The following is a 21,176-nucleotide window of genomic DNA, read 5'->3' as shown; positions in this document are numbered from 1 at the left end:
GAGGCGCCCTTATATAGACGCCGCGAGCGAACGTTACACCTGTAGAGGCGTACGTGGAGCTGACTGAGCTGTACGTGCAGATCGACATTAGTTATTGGCGCAAAAGAAAAGAAAAGGAAGCAAGGCACGGTTCTACTACGTCGCCGGTGACAGCGTGTCGGCCGGAAATAAAGATGTGACGGGAAGCCAATGGGGACGCGACGCACGTCAGGTTTAGCGCCTTTAGGCCAATGCGCTTTGGACGCATCCGCATCTCGAGAGGTCGGTCGGTCGCCATGTGGATGTGTACTGTAGGCAGTAGCGCACTCGCCGGGGCCTGGCCGACTGCCATGCGTCGGTGCGGTGCTCTGTGCCCCTGCTCCCTCTCCACATGTTCCTGGTGTCTTCCCGCGGATACAGCGTCGATTAGTTCGAGTAACGATGACGGGGCCAGTACATTCAGCAAAGCTGATTGCTTCAGATTTACCGTGTGCTACTGCGCACGACGCTGGTTGGTAGTAGTAGCAGTGGCTAATTGCACGGTAACAATTCAGGAACGAGAACGGTTTGATCCATCAAAACTGCATCGCTGTCTCGCGGCGCCAAACTTTTCCGCGATGGTTGTCACGGCATCGTGCGCACCGAAAGTCGATCATGGCTCCAGCTAGTTTCGGACGGTCTGTCCCAGATTTGGCCGGTCAGTTTTTCAGGTCTGGACAGTGAAAAGAAATCAAAAGGCAGACATGCCACCGACATTTTCATGCGACAGCTGTCGTCGAAGCGAGAAAAGAAGAATGGCCAGTTTGATCATCCATTGCATTCCTCACTGCTAGGTAAAATAATTGCCGACCTAAGAAAGAGAGGAACGAAGAAGACATGAGCTTTCTCTTAAATAAGAGATGATCTTTTCACATAAGTGATGAGTCAACCTTTGCTGGACGGCAGACCGTCTGGAGCACCGTAACCTCCCTTTCAATGCGCGTTGTCCTCTGTGTGACCACGAACCGGAAACCAAAGCTCATATTCTTATGGGCTGTGTTTTCACGAAGTCGGTGCTCCACGAGGTGCTGGCCAGAGAGCTGGTGCACTTTCCTGCCTTCCTCACCCCTCTAAAAACCTTGTGGAGTGGCTATCGACCGGGGCCCGTAGGCTCCATGGCAGGGTTAAGGCTGTTCGGTGCCTTATCAACCTCTCTCTTTTGGCGGGTCTGGAAGCTTTAGAATCTTCAAGGGAGCCACTCCGGTTGCCGCCAGACTCGTCGAGGACATCTTTGTGGAGGCGGACTTGTGACAGGCCGCCGGCGCTCGCGCCCTTAGCCAACTTGGCCACCTCCCCTTCATGTGCGTCCTCCGGACGTCGGTTCTAGCTAGTGCTCTCCTTGCATAGCGTTTTCTTTTACTCTTTTCATTTCTTTTCTTTTTCTCTTTTTTTTGAGCCCCTTTGGGTCTCCTTGTTGTCACCGTTTGTACTTGCATTTTCTTATTAATGAAAACGACACGTTGTTAGGCGTGTTAGAGGAAAAAAAATCTTATTGTACTTTCTCCGTCCAACAAAACATGTCTCGAATTTGTCAAAATTTGGTTGTATCTAGACATGACTTAGTGTATAGATGCATTCAAATTTGGTTAAAGTTGAGACATCCTTTGTTGAACGGAGGGAGTACTAGATTTTGCATTTTCTTAATGTAACATTTATGTAATAAAAGATGGTGCTAGGGAGTGCCTAAAAATATTTGTTTAATTAATTTTATTTATCTAATCATTCATTATAAGATATAGTACTAAGAGATAATTTATTGTACAACATGTTCTGTAGTTGACTTTTTCTAAATGACACGAAACACATAACAAAAAGACATTCTGATCTATCAATCATTATACTCGCTTAGAGTTGCAAGTTTGTGACCCTCGGGAGGGTCAAAGAGTACCCCGAGGGTCACCATGTTGCACCTCTGTACTCGTTCCGTCTCATATTAAGTGACTCAAATTTGTCTAAATATCAACGTATCTATATGTACTAAAATACGTTTAGATACATGTAATATTTCGGGTACGGAAAGAAGGATTTTATGCCTTAGAACTCCCCGGCACATCGGGGTGGCAGTTTAAACAGTCTGATTTGATAACTTTATCCCATGGGACCAAATCCACTCAAGGAAGGAAACCCGACCTGCTTTGCGATGTTTCGCCCGACGGACCGGTGGGCTCTTTGCCATCTCGGCCCCACATGTCAACGTCGAACTCGCTGGATTTCTCTCGTCGTCCTAGTCACGCACCCCCGGTTCAATCACTCTCGCGACGTGCCAACTTGCAACCCTTGATACAGTAACGAAGCCTATCACGAACTCTTCTTTGCTGCCGCTCGAGTGCCGGTGGCAGAGGAAGATAAGCACCCGATGGAAATCAATGTTAATGCATGCCATCCAACGACACTTTATAAATCCCGACGATTAGCTCTGAACAAAATTGCTCACGCTACTGTTACTAATTAGATTGGCTTGGTTACTTGATCAATTGATTAATTAGTGGTGCTGGAAAACTGTTGGACAGTGACCCATGGACAAGCGTCGCGTCGGCAGTAAACTACTCCGGCCTGCAACATCGGATCCCTGCCTGGGTAGCCACTGGCAAAGCCTCCGGCTTTTGCACCCGGATCGTACATCGTTCCACGCGGCAGACATGGGTTCCAGGAATCGATTCAGTTTAGCGGCACGCGAGGCGCTCACTTGATACGGAGTAGCTGTCTAGCTGATGAGTGATGCCCCCCACCACATGCCTCCACAGAGCAAATCAGTACCTTGCGCGCAGATAGGCTCCTTCCCCCGTGCACCCCGACGTACGTTTTGCCGACTACGTGGGGGCCCCGGAATCGCTCACCGTTCAAGCGTGCAACAGGAAGCTGATGGGAACTTGAGATGCACAGCTTATTCTCTTTCTTCAATATTTTTTTGCGGGGAGTTAGAAATACAGCTCGATGTGTACGGGATTCTAACTGATGTGATGGGAGGTGACGGTCTTCGCATCTGCCATCGGAACCATCACGGCAGTGTGCTTTGCCCCGTTGCCCGGCGTCGAATTGGAAAGACGTTACACGACGATTTGATCGACTCGTTATCAGCTTGAAGGATTCTCCATTTCGCCTAGTTCTTCCGTTTGGCGTATAGCCCGAAGAACCAACTGTGCGTACGTACCACATCCATGGTTCATCACTGAGAGGTGAAAACTCATGTGTCGTGGTCATCAGTGATTTGATCCAGGCCGGTGGCCGACAACATGTCTACATTAGCTTTCCGAGAAAACAAACAACGCCCCATCTTGGATTTCTAATGAACACTGCGAATGGTCCATGCTCAAGTCAGGCCTTCAAAAAGAAAAAAAAAATCGTATCCACAACCACATTAGAATGTAATGAACACTACGAATGGTCTATGCCCAAGATTCGTATCCACAGCCACATAGAATGCTACTGCAACGGATACCATCCAGCGGTCCGTTGCGAGATTTGTCTTTCTTTCTTTTCTACAAAGAAAATGGATGCACGGAGTATAAAACATCTCAAACATAGTAATAAAATGAAACTAGATTTCTTGTACCTTTGATGACCGTTACCACTGCCAGAACGAGCTGATAACGTGTCGCTGTTGTTGCTCCCATATTGGAGTCGGCCCGATCTTGTCGATGAAAGCGGGAAAGTCCTTCCATACCGTTGAACGCACCATGGGCAGGTGGGCAGGAACACACCCCTTACAATGCAAATTGCGAAACCGTTGTTCGTTTGATGAATCGACAAGGAAATAACCAGAAACAACAAAATACGAGTCGCGAGAACTACTGACTCCATGGGAGCCGTGACGCCTACCCAGGGCGAGGACGGAGTTAGGAAATCAATCTCCTAGATGATGTCATCTCCACCGTCGAGGTGCCACCGTGAAAAACTCATGAACCTAATCAGAAAAATTGCAAAACTAGATGTTGATGGCACCAATCTTCATGAACTAATCGGGCTTTGTGTTTCAGATATTTGAAGTCCTCGCCTCCTCGCTATGGGCTGAAACGACAATACTGATCCCAGCTTCATGGGCTTCACCATGCAGGCCATGGATATAGATCTCGTTTGGTCAACCCGTCAAAATCTATATTTACAACGTTGTAAGTAGCACAACAACATATATGGTTGACAAAAAAAGTGTCCAAGTCTGTAACCATATGCTACATGCTCATGTGATATCCCGTGGTTCGTGGCGCGCATGTTTACACTCAGCTGAACGCACTAGCAAATCTCGTGTTTATACCAATCCTGTTTTCGAGAGCTATAAGTTTCGTGTTTATCTTCTGATCTGTATGTCACGAGTGCTGCTAAATCTTACTCCGTTCCTCCGATCCTAAATTGTTATCAAATATTACATGTATTTAGATGCTTTTAACAATAGATACATTCATATTTGGACAAATTTGAGTCAAAAATTCAGGATCCCAAGTATACCACAAAAGCCTGAACGAATTGGCCTATAACAAGAATACTTTGAACTTATGCTTTTGTTACGTGCGGCACTGCTGCAACTCCAACCGTACTATGTACAGTACCATTGTGTGTTCCTGTAGCTAGTGTTCTTACCTTACTGTACTTCGGTCAACCGATACAGTCAATACGTGTAATTCCTGATCTGAACTACTCCATTCCATAATGTTTGTAGTACTAAATAATGTTTGTTTTTTGGATCATGATATCTGTAATGTTTTTTAATCAGGCGGCAGGTAGACAGGGTCATACACATGGCTTGTTGCGATCCACAGTCCCCAACAACACCATGCCGTCCCTTCCCCACTTACTTACAGATCGGACCCACTTGCTACGATAAGACAAACATGTCAAGGTTGTGCTGGCTGCCATATGGCCCCCACCTCGTCTCCACCCTAACGGAACCCCGCTCCTTCTACCGGAAAACGTCGTCTCCCAAGCACGGAAGTCGCCACGCCGGTAGCCCTCCTCACTCCTGCCGCTTAGCCACCCCCTCACCGCCACCTCCTCCTCGCCGTCGGATGCGACGGCGGCGGCGGCAATGGCGTCCTCCTCCGCCGCAGAGCCCGGCGCCCGCCTCTCCGATCGGAGTACGTTCTCCGTTCGATTCGCTTCGTCTCGATTTGGTCCTGTGGGTTCCGTGTTTTGGGTTTTGATCTGGTGTTCGGGGTTTTCTCTTGCGCAGCGAAGAGGTCTCCCCTGGGTTTGAAGGCTATGGTGCTCCTGATGCACGTGGTGTTCGTCGGCGCCGTCTTCATGCTCGATTCGACCCTCGATCGGCGGATCCATCAGGAACCGTGGTACAATTCCCACCTGATTTTACCTAGAAACCTCTAATTTTGCTTGGGTCGAGTCCAATTTTAGGTTGTCCTGTCGATTGTTATGATGCGTCGAAGCTTGGTACCAGCTCTAGATTGGTGGCAGGGGGGTTATGTTTCCCCGCTTTAATTGCTTTTTAGAAGCGTATAGTTTGATCTGATTTTTGGAGAAAAGTAGCTTTCGGTGTGCTGGCGGGTTAGTCATCTGCGTGTGACCATTATGAAACACAAATCATGTAAGCACAGCGGAGAGGACGATGCCCTTCTCAGTAGCAATTTGGATTGTATGTTTTGGTGGTATTTGGTAGTTTGTGCCTTTGTTGTAGTGCCACTGTGCTTCACATTCCAGTGCAGTGTATAGGGATCATAGTTTCACCCTTATTTGGACTTCAAAAATTTCTGTTCTGACTTCTGAGGAAGTATAAATTTCTCTGTTCATTTTCTTTGTCGAGGATCTCTATGTGACATCATTTTATTACAGGTATATTGGAGCGTATGGGGTGCTTGTTCTGGTCACCTTGGTGCAATACTTCTACACAGCTGGTTCATCTCCAGGGTATGGAACAGCCTTATTGAATTTGCTCTCATACTCCAGCTTGTGACATTATCTATTGAATCTGGGAAGTGCCCGACTTTGTGTTCTTTGGGGCTCCTGTGCTTTCAGGTATGTTATTGATGCTATGCAAGCTAGTGGCGGGATGCATGCAACCTTCATCAATACTGCCACTCTTTCAAAGTAATGTCTTAATCTGCATAGTATAAAGTGTTCATAACTTGTGCGAGGTATACACTGATATTTATAGTTTCTTGTGCGTGTGTTTTTGATGATTAAGAAAAGACAATCGAGTTCAAAACATGGAAGCTTAAAGTCCCCCATGAACCGGCCTCAACTAGAGAAACCTAGTGCAATGTCTTCGTCATCATCATGGTTGCATCAAATCGTGGATCTTTATCCTCCTGGGTCAAGCAACAGGTAAAGCTCCATGTCTTGAGAAGAACGTGAGTTATTATTTAGGGTACTTGCAGTAGATTCACTTGTGGTTGCTCACTCTTATATGGTTTAACATTCTTCTACTGTGATTTAGGGATTGGACGTGCGCATACTGCAAAGTTTTTCAGGTTTGGTTTTATCTTTTAAGTTTGTGGTGCTAATGCTTACATAGTTAACGATATGCAAATGTTCACTATGGCTATTGTTTAAACAACAAATTGATCTTCACATCAAGTGTGAGTTGGTGACACATGACATTTTGGTGAGCCTTGAGTTATGTGCACATACGTTTGGCTGAATTTAGCGAAACTCCTTTACAGCTCTGTTCAGGAATTGCAAATTCGATCTTTAAGAATTCAGAAAATGGAATGACTGTTGGTTATACTACGTGATATAGTTGAAGTAGTCTATTTTCAGCCTTCACACCCTTACTTGAAAGAGGTTTGTGTCACTTTATTGAGTTAGTGTCACTTTAGTCCTAAAATTATGAAATTGCGCAGTTAGGTCCTAATTTTATTTTAAGTGGCTCAAGCGAGGTCCTAAGCTGGTTCTGGCGTGTTTGACCCGCATACGTGGCTCGTTGACCAGGTACACGTCAGCAAGGAAGCCCACATAGCATAACCAATGTCAATGTAATTTAGAAGAAATCCCCTCACGGAATGACCATCTCTCTTATTTCTCCCCTCATTTCCCTTTCGCGAGAGGGTTTCCGTGCAATTGGTTATGGTCTGTGGCCCCTTGCTGACATGTACCTGGTCACCGAGCCACGTAGGTGGGTCAAATGCGCCAGAGCCAGCTTAGGAACTCGCGTGAGCCACTTAGAATAAAATTAGGACCTAAGTGTGCAATTTCATAATATTAGGACTAAGTGACACCAACTCAGTAATAGTAGGACCGCAGATGCATTTACCTCTACTTGAAATTGTTTCATTTTATTGCCTATCAGAGAACCATTTAGGTGTCCCTAGATCATTATGAGGATCTTTACTGTCCCTGAGATCATTCTGAGTATCTTCTTTGAGATATTTAATTTTTAACTTGTTAGCAAAGTGGCGGGTACGCGACTCTGAATTATAATATGAATTACTATAAAGTTGTTCTTCTCACCTGTCTTTGTGTCATTGGTTTGAGGCTACACTTTAAAAAGTAAATCCATGTAAAGCTGTTGCTGATTTTCTAAGTTCAGTTTTTGTTACAACACACTTTTGCAGCCACCTCGTACCAGGCACTGCCATGATTGTGATAAATGCGTCCTTCAGTTTGATCATCACTGTGTTTGGCTTGGAACATGCATTGGCAAAAAGAACCATTGTCGGTTTTGGTGAGTTTTGACATGTGTATCTTTTGCAGTATATTCTGTACATTACATATCGACTATGCATGTCTGTTATATATTCTAGTGTGCATGCTGTAGAAACTCTGCATGTGTGTTTATTGGCTTGGTTCTGATAGTGCATACACATTTGAAGGAGCCTACTGTATCCATGTATACTGCATTAAACTTCATTCATGTGACTGCCAATGCATGCTAACTCATGTTTCGGAGTATTTATACCAACCAAAAAATCTCACATTTTTTTTATTTTCATTTTACCTTCTGTGGTATCCAGCATGCAACATGGTTCCATCTTTTTCTCCGAAAGATTATCCACTTGATATATTAAGTCAGATGAGATACAACAGCCCCAGCAGCAGGGAGAGCACCAAAGTAAACAAAATTACAAGGTTGCCCAGAGTCACTAAGGCTAAGTCCACATAGTCGCTAGCGCTGGAGGTTTCCACCGTGGTCGCCTTACCAAAACATTGGCAAGCACAATTCACCACACTGCCTCAGTAAATGCTCACCACGGAGCCAGAGGAAGAAAGATAAGCTGTTATCGCCCGGGATTCTGAAGAACATGTAACAGCTGTAGATTGCACTCGGTGCCGCGCCCAAACTCTTGGAAGGACCACGTGCATCAACGACGAGCTTTTGTAAAGCTTGATCTCAGGCGCCGAAATCTCGAGAGACTGCTATTCACCCATCGTGACCGAGGACCAGAAGCTGGACCTCCCAGGAGGGAGGTTCTTGGGTCCCGTTAGGAGGCAAGCTTGCCAAATAGAGGTCGAACCTTGCATATTTGAACCTGATTGTAACAAAAGCTGGACCAAACAAGGCCCTCAGATGGCCAAATCCAGAGGAAGATAGAGCACAAGATGCAATGGAGCTTGATATTTTTCTATCCATAGCTCCAGCATCAAAGTGGGTCAAAATCCAAGTGTGGATTTTTATTGCGGAGAACAAACTAGACGCTACAAGAAAAGAAGCCACAAATCTGAAGGCCTTGTCAGCAATAACTGCATGTGAGAGCCTAGGCACGCGAGCGCCCATCAAGTTCGAAGCACCAGACTCATCGTCACCGCAGTGGCCTTTTGCTGGCATGGGGCGTTGCAGAGAAGCATGGTGGTTCAGATCTGGGTGAGCTTTATTGCAGAAGCTGGACTGGTTTAAAACTTCGACGAAATTTTGGTGATTTCGGTGGTTTTAACCTTTTGGTCGGGTAAATAAGTTTGACTATGATTTGAGCCCAGCGTAGAATAGTTAAAAGGGACTTGAAGGACTGGAATGTACCTAGAGATTTGGCTTTTGATAGGGCTGCATGGAAATCAGCAGTCCATGTGCCTGAACCTTGATTTACTCTTTTGCTCTTTTGTTACTTGCACTTTTCTTTTGTTTCTGTTTGGGTTTCATATCTAGCCTACCCCAACGTGCTTGGGACAAAAGGCATAGTTGTTGTTGTTGTTGTGCCGGACAAATTTATGTTCCGCTATAATTTCAATAAATTTATGAACCAATGGGGCAGCAGAGGGGAAAAAGTGGTTGAGATGGAAGACTCGGGAGACGGGAGGCTAGAGAAGAGATGCAAGGATAGGTTAAGGTTTCTTGCAGTGAGTAATGGTGATTGGTGAGGCATGAAGAAGCTCTGGCGAGTTCTCCCTCCTGTCGGACTCCAGGCAACAAATGGCATACCGCACAATATATTTGTGAAAGATATTAAGCATAACATTGTAAAAATAAATTTGATGAATCGACTTCTATTATTTTCATGTGACCAATCTAAATTTCTAATAATATATAGTCGGTCAAAGTTTAAAAAAATGGCCGCATGCTTTGCAGACGGGGATTTTGACTGAAAGTAAAGTGGAATGGGATATTATATCGACTATCGGATGTAGCCTAGAATTTATTGAATGGATTATAAAATTTAGCTGTACGAGTTGAATTCTGTGTAAAGTTGCAAACTCAATTCTATCAAAACTGTTGATACTAGGTAGCACTGTAGCTGATCTGATTATTCTTTTAACTGGCGTATTAGAGGGAACACACCCTTTTCTTGTGCCAGATATAAAATTAAATTTATGCTGACTGCTTAAAAGTTTAACTATGCATGCATTGACATTTTCTCGTTCTTTTTCATTGCACATTTACACATTGGAGTGTCCAAATTGGAGCACATTGTCATGTATATACTCAATTATTAAGATTGTTCTTGCGGTTGTATAACACAAATATTTCACAGGTGGTACATATTTGAAGAAACAATCCTGTCTACCTGGACCGTTGCTCTGTACATTGAGTCGCTGTATTTAGACATTGACAAGGCCTGGTACGATAAGCTATTCTCTTCTAATCATATCACTGCTCATATGATGTGGCTTCAATCCTTTAAATTTTGAACCTTCCTTTTCCTGCTATCTCATGGATCTTGTTTTTATTATCATGGCAGGTGGAAGGATTTTATTGGTGTAATCCTGTTGGCAATATTGATATTTATCCTAATATTCCTGCTGCTGCTATTGATGTTTCATACGTGAGTTTTCTAATCGTATGACGTCTATAGCCATACAAGGACTTTTAATTAGTGAAAAGAACGGTTGAATGGTGCTACCATTTTTTATATTTTATCTTGAATTGTTAGGTTGAGAACAGATGATTATAATTTCTTTTTGGGATAAAAGAGGAAGTCATGGATTTGAGCATGCCAAAACATTACTCCCTCCGATCCATAAAGTGTCGCCCACTTAGTACAATGTACTTAGTACAAATGGGCGACACTTTTTATGGATCGGAGGGAGTACTATCTACTACTCCCTCCGATCCTAAATTGTTGTCAAAATATTACATGTATCTAGACGCTTCTTAAGAATAGATACATCAATATTTGGACAAATTTGAGTCAAAAATTTAGGATCGGAGGGAGTACGTACTTAAAAGGGCATTACAATATGCCAATGGTTGAACAGATGCACCTTTTTTTAATTGTATTTTTATGACACCTCGATCTTTCATACAGTAATACCATATTATCAGTTTACATAGTTACAGTAGCATATAATGCCGGTTGACTTGAACATTGACTTTTGGGTTAACCCGGCAAATAGATAATCAGTTGACAAAAGGCCAAGCAGGACGGAATATGAGCAAGATTTTCATATATTGTTGAAAATGCTATAAAAACTCCATGACACAACAACAAAACCAAAAATAGAACTTTCTCTATACTGTCTGTTCATTTGAATCATTTCTTTGTTTTCCAGTTATATTGCTCTTACAAATCAAACAACCTACGAAGTGGCGAGAAGGAAGAGGATATTCTACTTGAGGTATGGAATACTAGAAGTGACTTAGGTTTCAGTTTGAGATAATTTATCATTTATATATCAGTAATGCAGCAGTGAAACATTTGAGTTGTACTACTTGCAGGGGAGCTCCTGACAAAGTTCATCCATTCAGTAAAGGCATCTGTAGAAACATCTATGACTTCTGCTTCTCTAGAGAGAGTGGTTTTGTTCTGGAAGCTGTGCCCCCACTCGAGGAGCTGGAAGCCAGAGCTGCTCCTTACACATGCCGAGACATATTTTGCTGCCGGTGCTGTTGATATATGTGCTCTACTGTAGCATTCTTTACCCCCTCCCCCCCGGCATGTACTGTAATTCATTCTTCAGATATATTTTTTTCGCCAATGGAAGCAAGCCTTGGATGAGCTCACCAGTAGATGTCCTTTCAGTTCATTGTTCATGTAAAAGCTCATGTACATTTCACCCCAAAAAAATGTATGTGGCCCGAGGTCCAGTTGGCTGTTGTGCCTATGATGTCTGAAAGTAGGTTGCAAGGACAGAAAGTCAGAAACTGTATCGGGTGACCGTTTGTGCTTGTGTAATCTGCAGTCGAGTTGTGATCGTTGATGTGAGCGTTTTTCTTCAGGTGTATCATTCAGGGAGGAAATTGCACATTCCACTTTGGGGACGTTGTTGCGCAAAACACCAGCCGGAGTTTTTTTTTTTTTGCACTTTTCACCGGTTGTTGGTCTAATCAATTACGGCTAGGTCCCAATGGGTTGTTTGGTCACTTAATAGAGTTTCTGACGGGTGTATCCCACTAGTCAGCGTCGCGTCAACGTGGCCAAACCCACTTGCCACCTCCTGCCACGGCTCCGGACCAGGACTGAAACAAATAAGAGAAGCTCTCGAGAGATTTTCTGTACTTTGAACCATCCGTGATGATATTTATCAATACTTTAAACCATATCTGCTTTTGTTTGTTTCAATCCGGGTCCAAACCCGTTCCAGCGTGGCAAGTGGGTTTGGCCACGTTGGCATTGACTAGTGGGACCCATCCATCAGAAACTCTGTTAAGTGGCCAAACAGCCCGTTAGAATCTAACCGCAACTGATTAGACCAACAACTGCTGAAAAGTGCAAAAATTTCATCCAGCCAGTGTTTTGCACAACAACGTACCCAAAGACCAGTGGAATATGCAATTTCTTCGTCATTCAGTCCAAACGGGCAGCCGGAATGACGTGAGCGTTTAGGTTACACTTTTGAGCCATTTGGAGGATCGACACGATGGGAAGTGTCAGAACCGATGGATCAATGTGGTCTACACAGAGATCCGACCTCTCGAAATTGGAGAGCGATAGAGCATCAGCGTCAGCCATCACCATGCATCTGGGCATCCTCTTGTCGTCTTTGATCGCGGCCGGTTCTTTCGTGCCCTCTTCTGATATGACAGGTCCTCTACACACTACCAGGTTAAACCTACACTAGTACACCAGCTCACCGTGGGAGTTGGTTGCAATTCGTGACCCAGCAAAAGTGGTGGCAGTGCATGCCCTACCCGGCTCTAATTTTCGACGGACAGTACCAAGTGCTCTGCCTTTTCATGAAGAAGAATTTTGTGCAAGCAAAACGACGAAGTCCGTTTATTTTGTCATTTCTTCCTTGATCCCGTTTCTGGTTGTCTCGGTCCCGTGCCAAAAGGAGAGATAACGACAGCTAGTTGATTAGTTGCCGCAAAACAATACTCCATCCGATCCATAAAAAGTGTTACCCATTTTATATTAAGTGGGTGACATTTTTTATAAATCGGAAGGAGTAGTATAATAGATGTTATCATGATGTGTCATTCTCTGTTGCACGTACTTCTTCACAAACCAATACATAATCCCGAAAGGGACCTGAGGTTTGATCTATCACGCCACTATATGTTAAGGATTGCATTACGCTTCACGCCATCATTTCCTAGCTGCCACACCAAATGAACAAAACGAGAGCATCAGTTGTCCTGTTCCACACCTTCTAGTCTAGATGAAATGGCCAATTTGCCTGCCCTTCTTCAGAAAGTTCTTCTGTTCCAGAATTTGGACAACACTACATGAGTCCCGACCTGATTAACATCAAGCAGCCTAACCTTGCAGGGTTTCAGTTATATATTTTTTCAGACGGGAACATGTGAAGCTGCCATCAAATGGCGCATCGTTTTTAATCTTTTCTGCAGCTACATGCTGAAAATGTGGGGGCGGAAGCATCAATCTTCTGTTTTCTCGCTGTTACAAGTTCAGAACAGTCTCGTTGGCTCGTTGCTTCAGCTGATTATCCTATTCTCTCTTTCCTGAGGAGGTCCTATCGCATTTGCATTTGCAATTTTCAATGGTCGGGGTTACGGCTGGTGCAGGTGCACGCCAGATATCTCCATGTCTAGTATCTACACCTAACTACCTCCACAGTTCAGCAACATCGCCAATGCACGTAGTCCGCAGTCACGTTGAGAGTGACCGCATCTGTTCAACTTTCAGCGAGAATATTACAATAATAAACGTGATCCGGTATACATCATACTATATTAGTTTACTTACCCACGATTGCTTCTATTCGACTAATTTCCATAGTAGGATAAATTAATTAGTCCAAAGATGACGTCGAAGCAGAGCACCCAACCTACACTACGTACTCATATCATCTTCAACAACCTTTAATTCCCACGTCCATTTCCAGCAGGGCAATGCGACCAGACATCTCTGACATTTTTAACACTAGGCGACACGTTCAAGTCAGGAACATAAACACCAGATTTGTCGAATGCTTTGGTCGCCTTTGCTGATCAAATCCGCGACTTTTTTGCGTCGACGAGGTCCACTTGTCGATGCCCACTTTGTGAGGCTGGTCAAGAAAGTCATCGTCGGAACAAACTCCTCCCCCGGCCAAATTGACTCAATCTTGGCTGAGAGAATCAGGCCCAACCAACTAGTTGAATGCGCCGAGGTGGCAGATACAGACAGGAACTGGCCGGATCGGTTTGTATTTTCTACTTTACTCGGCAAATTTATCACGAGCGATTAGCATTTAGAACCGCTCGTTTCGAAATGGCATGTCGTCTTAAGATACTGTCGTCGACCTAAAATCCACGGCGTGTATATTTTGAGACCTTCCGCAATTCGCATGAGCGTTGGTCTGTCTCTGTACTGAAATCCGCGGAATATCTCGAGGCTTCGGTTGTCTGGTCGATCCATTCCAAGATGACGCCAAAACAGTGTAAAGTCGTGGTTGGGGGGATCCATTTGTAGCTCGTGCACAATGCAGTGCTCCTTGTCCACCGGGAAAAAACTAGTAGCAAGCAGCCGGTGTGACGTCCAAGTTGGTGCACCGCAGCCTCTTATCCGTCGTACATGCAGGTGCAGCTAATTATCAATTGCACCACATGCTTCGAGCTCTGAACTGAATGCTACTACTACTACCTCCTCAGGCTGCATGTCAATCTGGATATAAACTATGGAGTACTCCAATAATCAAGGGTGACCTACCACGTGCGTTTAATCCGGCCATGCGTGGATCATGAGATGGCCGAGTGATGATGCGTGGGGATTTCGCTCGTTCAGAGTACCTATCCGGGGGCGAGCTTTACATCAAGATGCATGCACTGGACGAGGTTGATCTGGATACGTACTTACCTCAGTAGGGGGTTTGGTCTTAGTCGTTGGAACGATCGATTCAAGTCAAGCAAGCATCGGGTCAGAGACGCTAAGACTGAAGAGAAAAACTGCGATTTTAGCTTGATCAGATCATGTGTGAAACAGACAATTAAGTCTGTTACGGTCTCTTGGTCCGGATACAGAGCATAAGGACTATTATCCCATTCCCAGGGATGCGCCATCCTGCCGTCCGTGAGATCCTATATATTCCTATATACACGTACGTAGTCCGTTGAGTCGGACTTTGTTTTCTTTCCTCGAGTTCTCCGTTTGTTCTACTATGACTGAACTTGGCTCACTGACGAAAAAACGTGAGTTACAGGAGTGAGGGCAAAACGGAGAGCGAAACGCACAGCCGCCGGAGGCACGAAGGGTGGTTTCATTGTGCCATTTGACGACGCTCGGTGGCCATATGTGCACCGCCCTCTCTCTCTCTCTCTCCTTTCAATTTTTTTCACGTATCCGAAAAAAAAAACTCCTTCGGTCCTGATTTTGGCGGCGTTTTAAATTTCCATAACGAAACTAATCTTGTTTTGGACAAAATTGCCCCTGCCATCAGCTATCCTCACAGACCTCACTGCAATGACGGGTTTCGTGCTGGACAGAAGTAAGATGAAGGAAAGAGTTTGCTGCACTGCGATAATTATGTGAGGCGTGGGTGCGCTGGGGGTGATACTAAGGGTCGGTTTGGTTCCCTGGTAAAAACGGTTCTAGCCTAGCCGGGCAAGGCCTTCCATTTGGAACCATAAAACTATTCTGACTTTTGGGAGAGAGCTAGTCAGAGTGGTCCAGAAAATCCTTGCCCACCGGGGAGAGCCAAATCGGCTCACTTCCAACGGCAAGTCCGCTTCGTACGAAAGAAAATATCGGTTCTTCGCGGAATCACGACCTCGTCTTCAACTACTCGTCCCGATCCACTTCTTCCGTGCCTGAATCTTCAATTCTTCTCCTCTCTCCCATGGACTCGTTGCTCGGTTTCTCCATTAAATAAAGACCGTAACTGGTTCTCTGATTCATCAACAAGATCGTTGCTAGAGTAGAAGAAATAAATAGATCTGACAATTCATGTCCGTCCGCAATCTTCTGCGAGGCATCGGCAATTAGCATCCCAATCTAAGAGTTTGTGAACCGATGATGGATGGAAGAGAATTATCCATCTTCGATTTTATCTGTCTTTAGCCAAACATTAGGATGACAACTTTATATTATAGCCTTTTTTCTTGATACAACAAAGGCAATGAACCAAACGGTACAGCCATGGCAAGGATAGCGAAGCCGAGCTACGCCGGCTGAGCTAGCTCGGCAATGAGCCAGCTGAGCAAAGAAACCAAACGCACCCTAAATGGCGTTTTTGTTAGCTAATGACCACACGCAAAAAGACTGCATTCAAAACGAAGGTGCCCTGTAAATCATGACAGATGGAGTATTAACACAATTTCTTTCTTGTTTTGAAAATTCAACTGATTTAACCGACAAAGTACTGCATGCAACATTTTTTGTACGTCTCTCACATCGAGAACTTATTGCAACATAAAAAAAAATACTGCATACACCATTTGTAGCATTGAAATAGATTCCTTTGCAACATAGAAAAAAATCAGAATGCATTTTTACCTCTAGCGGACACCATCTTCGGGGATTTAAAACTCTTGGAGTCTCATTTGAGCCGGACTGGGTCACCACGAACCCATTCCCCTCGATCCTTCGGACTATTGAAATTCAACCTCCATGAAGTCATATGGATCAAAACTCCATGGGGCAAAAAGGAGAGGAAGATCCATGGTGCCCTCGATCTAGGACAAAATAGGAGATAAAACTATGGGAAGATGGGGAGGAGGGCGTGCGTGCATGTTGCGTTGCTATGAGAGCCTACTAGCGAGGCGTGCGTGTTGTGAGCTGGATCCAACGGATAGATTTGTCAAGGGAACCAGATCGTTTTCCGTAATTTTTGGACATATTCGACTTTTTCGAGGTCAAAAGTTAATTTGCGAGTTACTACATCAGACTATATAGTAATTTCTTGGTGCCATAAAGAAGGAAGTTTGTGATGACTTACAAGAGAGAAACACTTGTATGAAAATACAAAGTTCAATTCAACACACAAGACACAAGCAAAAGAAAACAAAAGAAATAATATAGCGTCACCTTTTGTCTCTGTTCATGTTACTCCTTATAGTAAAACTTGTTTTTTTTTATCTTACCTTGTAGATCAAATAAAGATCTACTCCCTCCGTCTCATATTAAGTGACTTAAATTTTTTCAAATATGAACGTACCTATACTCAAACAACGTCCAGATACATGTAATATTTCGTCACTTGATATGGCACGAAAGGAGTAAACTTACAGGCATGGTAAATGTGTGGATTGAACCGAGATCTAACAATGTACAAATACTATGCATGTATGGTAAATGGAGTACATCTTTCAAGGTCACAACTAAAAGTTCTAGAACAAAAGATAAAGGCCTGCTACTAATCCAGGTGGTCCTACCACAGCTTTTCCAGGGGACCGATCCATTCACTCCGCCCGTCACGCCACCAAACCCAACACAAGTAAACCGACATGCCCAACCTCTCTCCGACTGCCAAGTGGGACCCAACCCAAGAAACCTTTGGAACGTCGTCTGCGTGCCAAGCATGACCTGCGTTTACACAGCTCCACGCCTCCACCGTTTCCACAACCCACTACTCTTTATATAACGAGCGGCCGTGCGATTGACCCCTTCCACGGCTTCCTAGGGCGTTCCATTCCATTCCCCGAATCTCACTTGCCTTTTTAAAAACGCGCCCCTCCCCTCCTCGACGCCGCCGCACATCGTCGATCCGATTCGATTCCATTGACAGCGCTTCCCCGATCGAGCCAGCATGGTGGTAGGGTTCCGCCGCACGATCTCGTTCCCCGCGCCCAAGTCCCCCTCGGCCGCCGCGCCGCCGGCGGGGTCGGATGGGAAGTCCGCGGGCTACCGCGTCCGCTCGGCGAGCCTGCCCTGCCGGTTCCACCCTCTAGTGCTCCAGCTCGACGAAGACGTCGCGGCGCTGCGCGATCTGGTCGCGGGATCGGCGTCGTCGGCCCGCTCGATCGCGGAGGCCGCCGAGCAGCTGGGACGGGTGCTGGTGTCGCTGTCCGAGCTGCTCCACCACCCGCAGGCGCAGGAGCCGCTGCGGCGGCTCGGGCGCTCGCCGTTCGCGGAGCGGCTCCTCGACGACTTCCTCCGCCTGGCCGACGCGCACGGCAGCTTCCGGGCCGTGCTCGTCGCGCTCGCCGCGCTCCAGGCCGAGGCGCGCGCCGCGCTCAGGCGCGAGGACGCGGCGCGCCTGGCGTCCGCCGCGCGCGGGCTCCGCCGGTCCGGCCGCGACCTCCCGCGGATCGCCACCTCCGCGCGCGCCGTGGCCGCCAAGGCACCGCCCCCCGCGCCCGCCGGCCTCGCGTCGGACACGGCCGCCCTCGCCGCCGCCATCGTCGACGCGGCCGCCGCCGTCGCGTCCGCCTCGGCCGCGGTCTTCTCCGGGGTGTCCTCCCTCTCCATCGCCGCCGCCACGGCCCGCGTCGACGTCTTCAGCACGCCCTGCTGGATGCCCTCCCCCGCCAGATTCGCCAGCACGCCGAGAACCAGCCACCACGTCGTCGTCACCACCAAGCCCTCTTCCATGCGCATATGGTGGGTCGCCGACCTCATGCGCTGGATGTCGCGCGCGAAGCGCCGCTCAGCCAACAAGCAACACGCCGAGGGCGGGTCTTCCGACCAGCAGCCCCAGCAGGATGCCTCCGTGGACCCGGAGGAGGAAGAACGGAAGACCGCGTTCGAGCGTATTGACAACCTTGGACGGTGCATTGCGGACGTGGAGAACACCGGCGAGAAGGTGTTCCGGGCTCTGGTCAACACCAGAGTCTCCCTGCTCAACATTCTCAGTCCAAGCTTCTGAAGAATAATCCCAAACCATCAGAGGAACCCATGAAACTTTTAGACTTATTGTGAAATTGTATATACAAATGGGCCTATCACCATGTTTAGGGAGCTGCGTTTTGTTAACGGAGCTCATAGCAGAACAATAGTTGCAGCAGAAGTAAACAGATTTCCGTTTTGTGTTGGCAACTCTGCATGTTTTCTTCAAGCCTGACTGCCGGAGCCGCAAGTTCAAGTCTGAACTTTGCGTGAGTCACGCGCGCACTTTCGAGTTGTTGTTGTGTGGTTGAGACGAGTGGCGATCGTTTCCTGTCCAATCGTTGGTTGCGAATTGCGATGGGTGGGTTCACGTGGATGGAATCATGTGTTGAGATCGGAATGGCGATCTGCTGCGGGGTTTTCTCCAACGCGATTCAATCGTAAGTCGAGGGTGCTCGACGTTGCCGCCAATTACGCCGATTCTCCACGAGTGCTGGCCGTTTTTCCTGCCGCTTCCTGTACGCGAGTACGCGACTTAAGACGGCAGGACTGCCAGCTTTCATCTTCGAAGTCAAATGTTGTCTCTGCATGCGAGGCAGATCCATAACGTTTCGAGACCTGAGCAACCAGTCCTGCCCAGGGTGAGCTGGCGATAGCAGCACTCAGGAGGAGATGGCGTCCCTGAATAAGACCTCACGTGCAAAGAGACCGTGGATATGTTGAGATTCAGTAGTGTGCCGCTGGCAACATCTTCGTGTCTCAGCTTCGTGCATTCTATAATGTCGCTTTGTTGCTGTTATACGTTGGTAGCAATTGCCTGGTAGCGCTCCACACAACTACTCCCACAATTCCATGGCTCAACAGATCGGTCGACCTACATGCATGCCAGTTCTTTCTCTACTCTACGATTCAATGCTCTGATTTGCACCGAGATATTGTTTCTCAGCATCTCAAAGGACTGCAAGCATCCCTGATCGTTTATTCTAATCAACATGTGACGATTGGAGATCACATATCTCAAGTCTAACCAAAAGCAAACATCTGCATCAATGCATGCGTACGTACATAAAAGTATCCTTCCTCCGGATACACCTCGACTCCTGCAGGCACGAGTAACTTGTCTATTCCTTGAAGCTGATTGCAAATTTTGTCGTCAGATTAAACTGGTGTGATTCCCGCTAAATAGACCTGGTGGTCAGTGTTGTAAATATGTTCTAGAGACAATAATAAATTTGTTATTATCATATTTCCTTGTTCTTGATAAGTGTTTATTATCCATATTATAATTGTATTGACAGGAAACTAAATACATGTGTGGATAAATAAACAGATACCGTGTCCCTAATACGTCTCTATTAGATTAGCTCGTTGATTAAAAGATGGTTAAGGTTTCCTAACCATAGACATGTGTTGTCATTTATTAATGATGTGATGGACAGACCCAAACCTAAGCATAGCTTTTGATCGTGTCACATAAGTTTAAATTGCTAATGCTTTTATTATGTCAAGCATCATTTACTTAGACCATGAGATCAAGCACTCTCTAGTATCGGAAGAATACTTTGTGGACATCAACCATCATCTCGTAACTGGGTGATCATAAAGGTGTTCTTCAAATATCTCAGAAGGTCCTTGTTGGGTTGTATCAATCAACACTGCGATTTGTCACTCCATGTGACTGAGAGATATCTCTGAGCCCTCTCGGTAATATAACATCCTAACGAGCTTGCAAGCATGTGACTAATGTGTTTAGTCACGGGGATATTATATTGCGGTACGAGTAAAGATAACTTGCCGGTAACGAGATTGAACTATGTATGGTGATACCGACGATCAAATCTCGGGCAAGTAATATAGCACGAGACAAAGGGAATTGAATACCGGATTAATTGAATCCTCGATATCGTGGTTCAACCGATGAGATCTTCGTGAAATATGTGGGAATCATTATGAACATACATGTACCGCTATTGGTTATTGATCGGAGAGGTGTCTCGGTCATGTCCACATGTTCTCGAACACGTAGGGTCACACCTTAACGCTTAATGTCGCTAGGGTTCGATGAGATAAAAGATGATGATATCGAATTATGATTCGGAATCTCGGATGGGATCCTGGACATCATGAGGAGCTTTGGAATGGTCCGTAGATAAAGATTTATATATGGAAAAGCTATTTCAGGGTTCCGGAAAAGTTCAGGGTATTTTCGGTATTGACCGGGAATATTCTAGAAGGTTCCGGAAGTTCTCAAAAGGTTCTGAAATGTTCCGGAATATTCCTGAGAATTTATTTGGGCCTTTATATGAATTAGTTGGAGCAATCTAATTAATTAGAGGAGAGGGAGAGGGAACATTCGGGGACTCCACCACGAGGTGGAAACCACGTACATGAGGAGCCCTCACGTGGGAACGGACTCCTTCCCCTCCCCTGGCCGGCCTAGCTCCTTGGAGGAGGGGCAAAACCTGGCCACCACCCCCTATATAAATAGAGGTGAGGGGGTAGGGGGAGAGAACACACCAACCGCTCAGCTGGATCTGTCTCCCTTGAGCCCCTCTCCTTCTCCTCTCTCGCGCACAGCGAAGTCCTGCCCGCAGAGCTCTCCACCATAGCCACCACCATGCCGTCGTGCTGCCGGAATCTCATCGACCTCTTCTCCTCGCTTGCTGGATCAAGAAGGAGGAGACGACGTGAAGCTGA

The 21,176-nt window shown here is 46.1% G+C and overlaps 2 protein-coding genes across 2 annotated transcripts; both read left to right on the top strand.

The window, feature by feature from the left end:
• Positions 1 to 4,891: 4,891 nt before the first annotated feature.
• Positions 4,892 to 11,537, top strand: LOC100832960 (protein S-acyltransferase 10). The gene is made up of 11 exons (XM_003570009.4): positions 4,892 to 5,087; positions 5,183 to 5,297; positions 5,797 to 5,871; positions 5,980 to 6,051; positions 6,154 to 6,288; positions 6,401 to 6,434; positions 7,518 to 7,627; positions 9,867 to 9,953; positions 10,074 to 10,157; positions 10,885 to 10,950; positions 11,051 to 11,537. Exons 1-11 carry the CDS (start codon positions 5,039 to 5,041, stop codon positions 11,223 to 11,225), a joined length of 1,002 nt encoding a protein of 333 aa, XP_003570057.1. The 5' UTR covers positions 4,892 to 5,038; the 3' UTR covers positions 11,226 to 11,537.
• Positions 11,538 to 17,312: 5,775 nt separating this feature from the next.
• LOC100832649 lies at positions 17,313 to 18,711 on the top strand. The gene has a single exon (XM_003570008.4). The coding sequence runs from the start codon at positions 17,461 to 17,463 to the stop codon at positions 18,517 to 18,519; it is 1,059 nt and encodes a 352-aa protein (XP_003570056.1). The 5' UTR covers positions 17,313 to 17,460; the 3' UTR covers positions 18,520 to 18,711.
• The last annotated feature ends 2,465 nt before the right edge of the window (positions 18,712 to 21,176 follow it).

Source organism: Brachypodium distachyon, chromosome 3 (genome assembly GCF_000005505.3).
Source record: "Brachypodium distachyon strain Bd21 chromosome 3, Brachypodium_distachyon_v3.0, whole genome shotgun sequence".
Taxonomy (NCBI): Eukaryota; Viridiplantae; Streptophyta; class Magnoliopsida; order Poales; family Poaceae; genus Brachypodium; species Brachypodium distachyon.
Note: the sequence above shows the minus strand (reverse complement) of the source record. Positions and strands in the feature narration are given on the sequence as shown.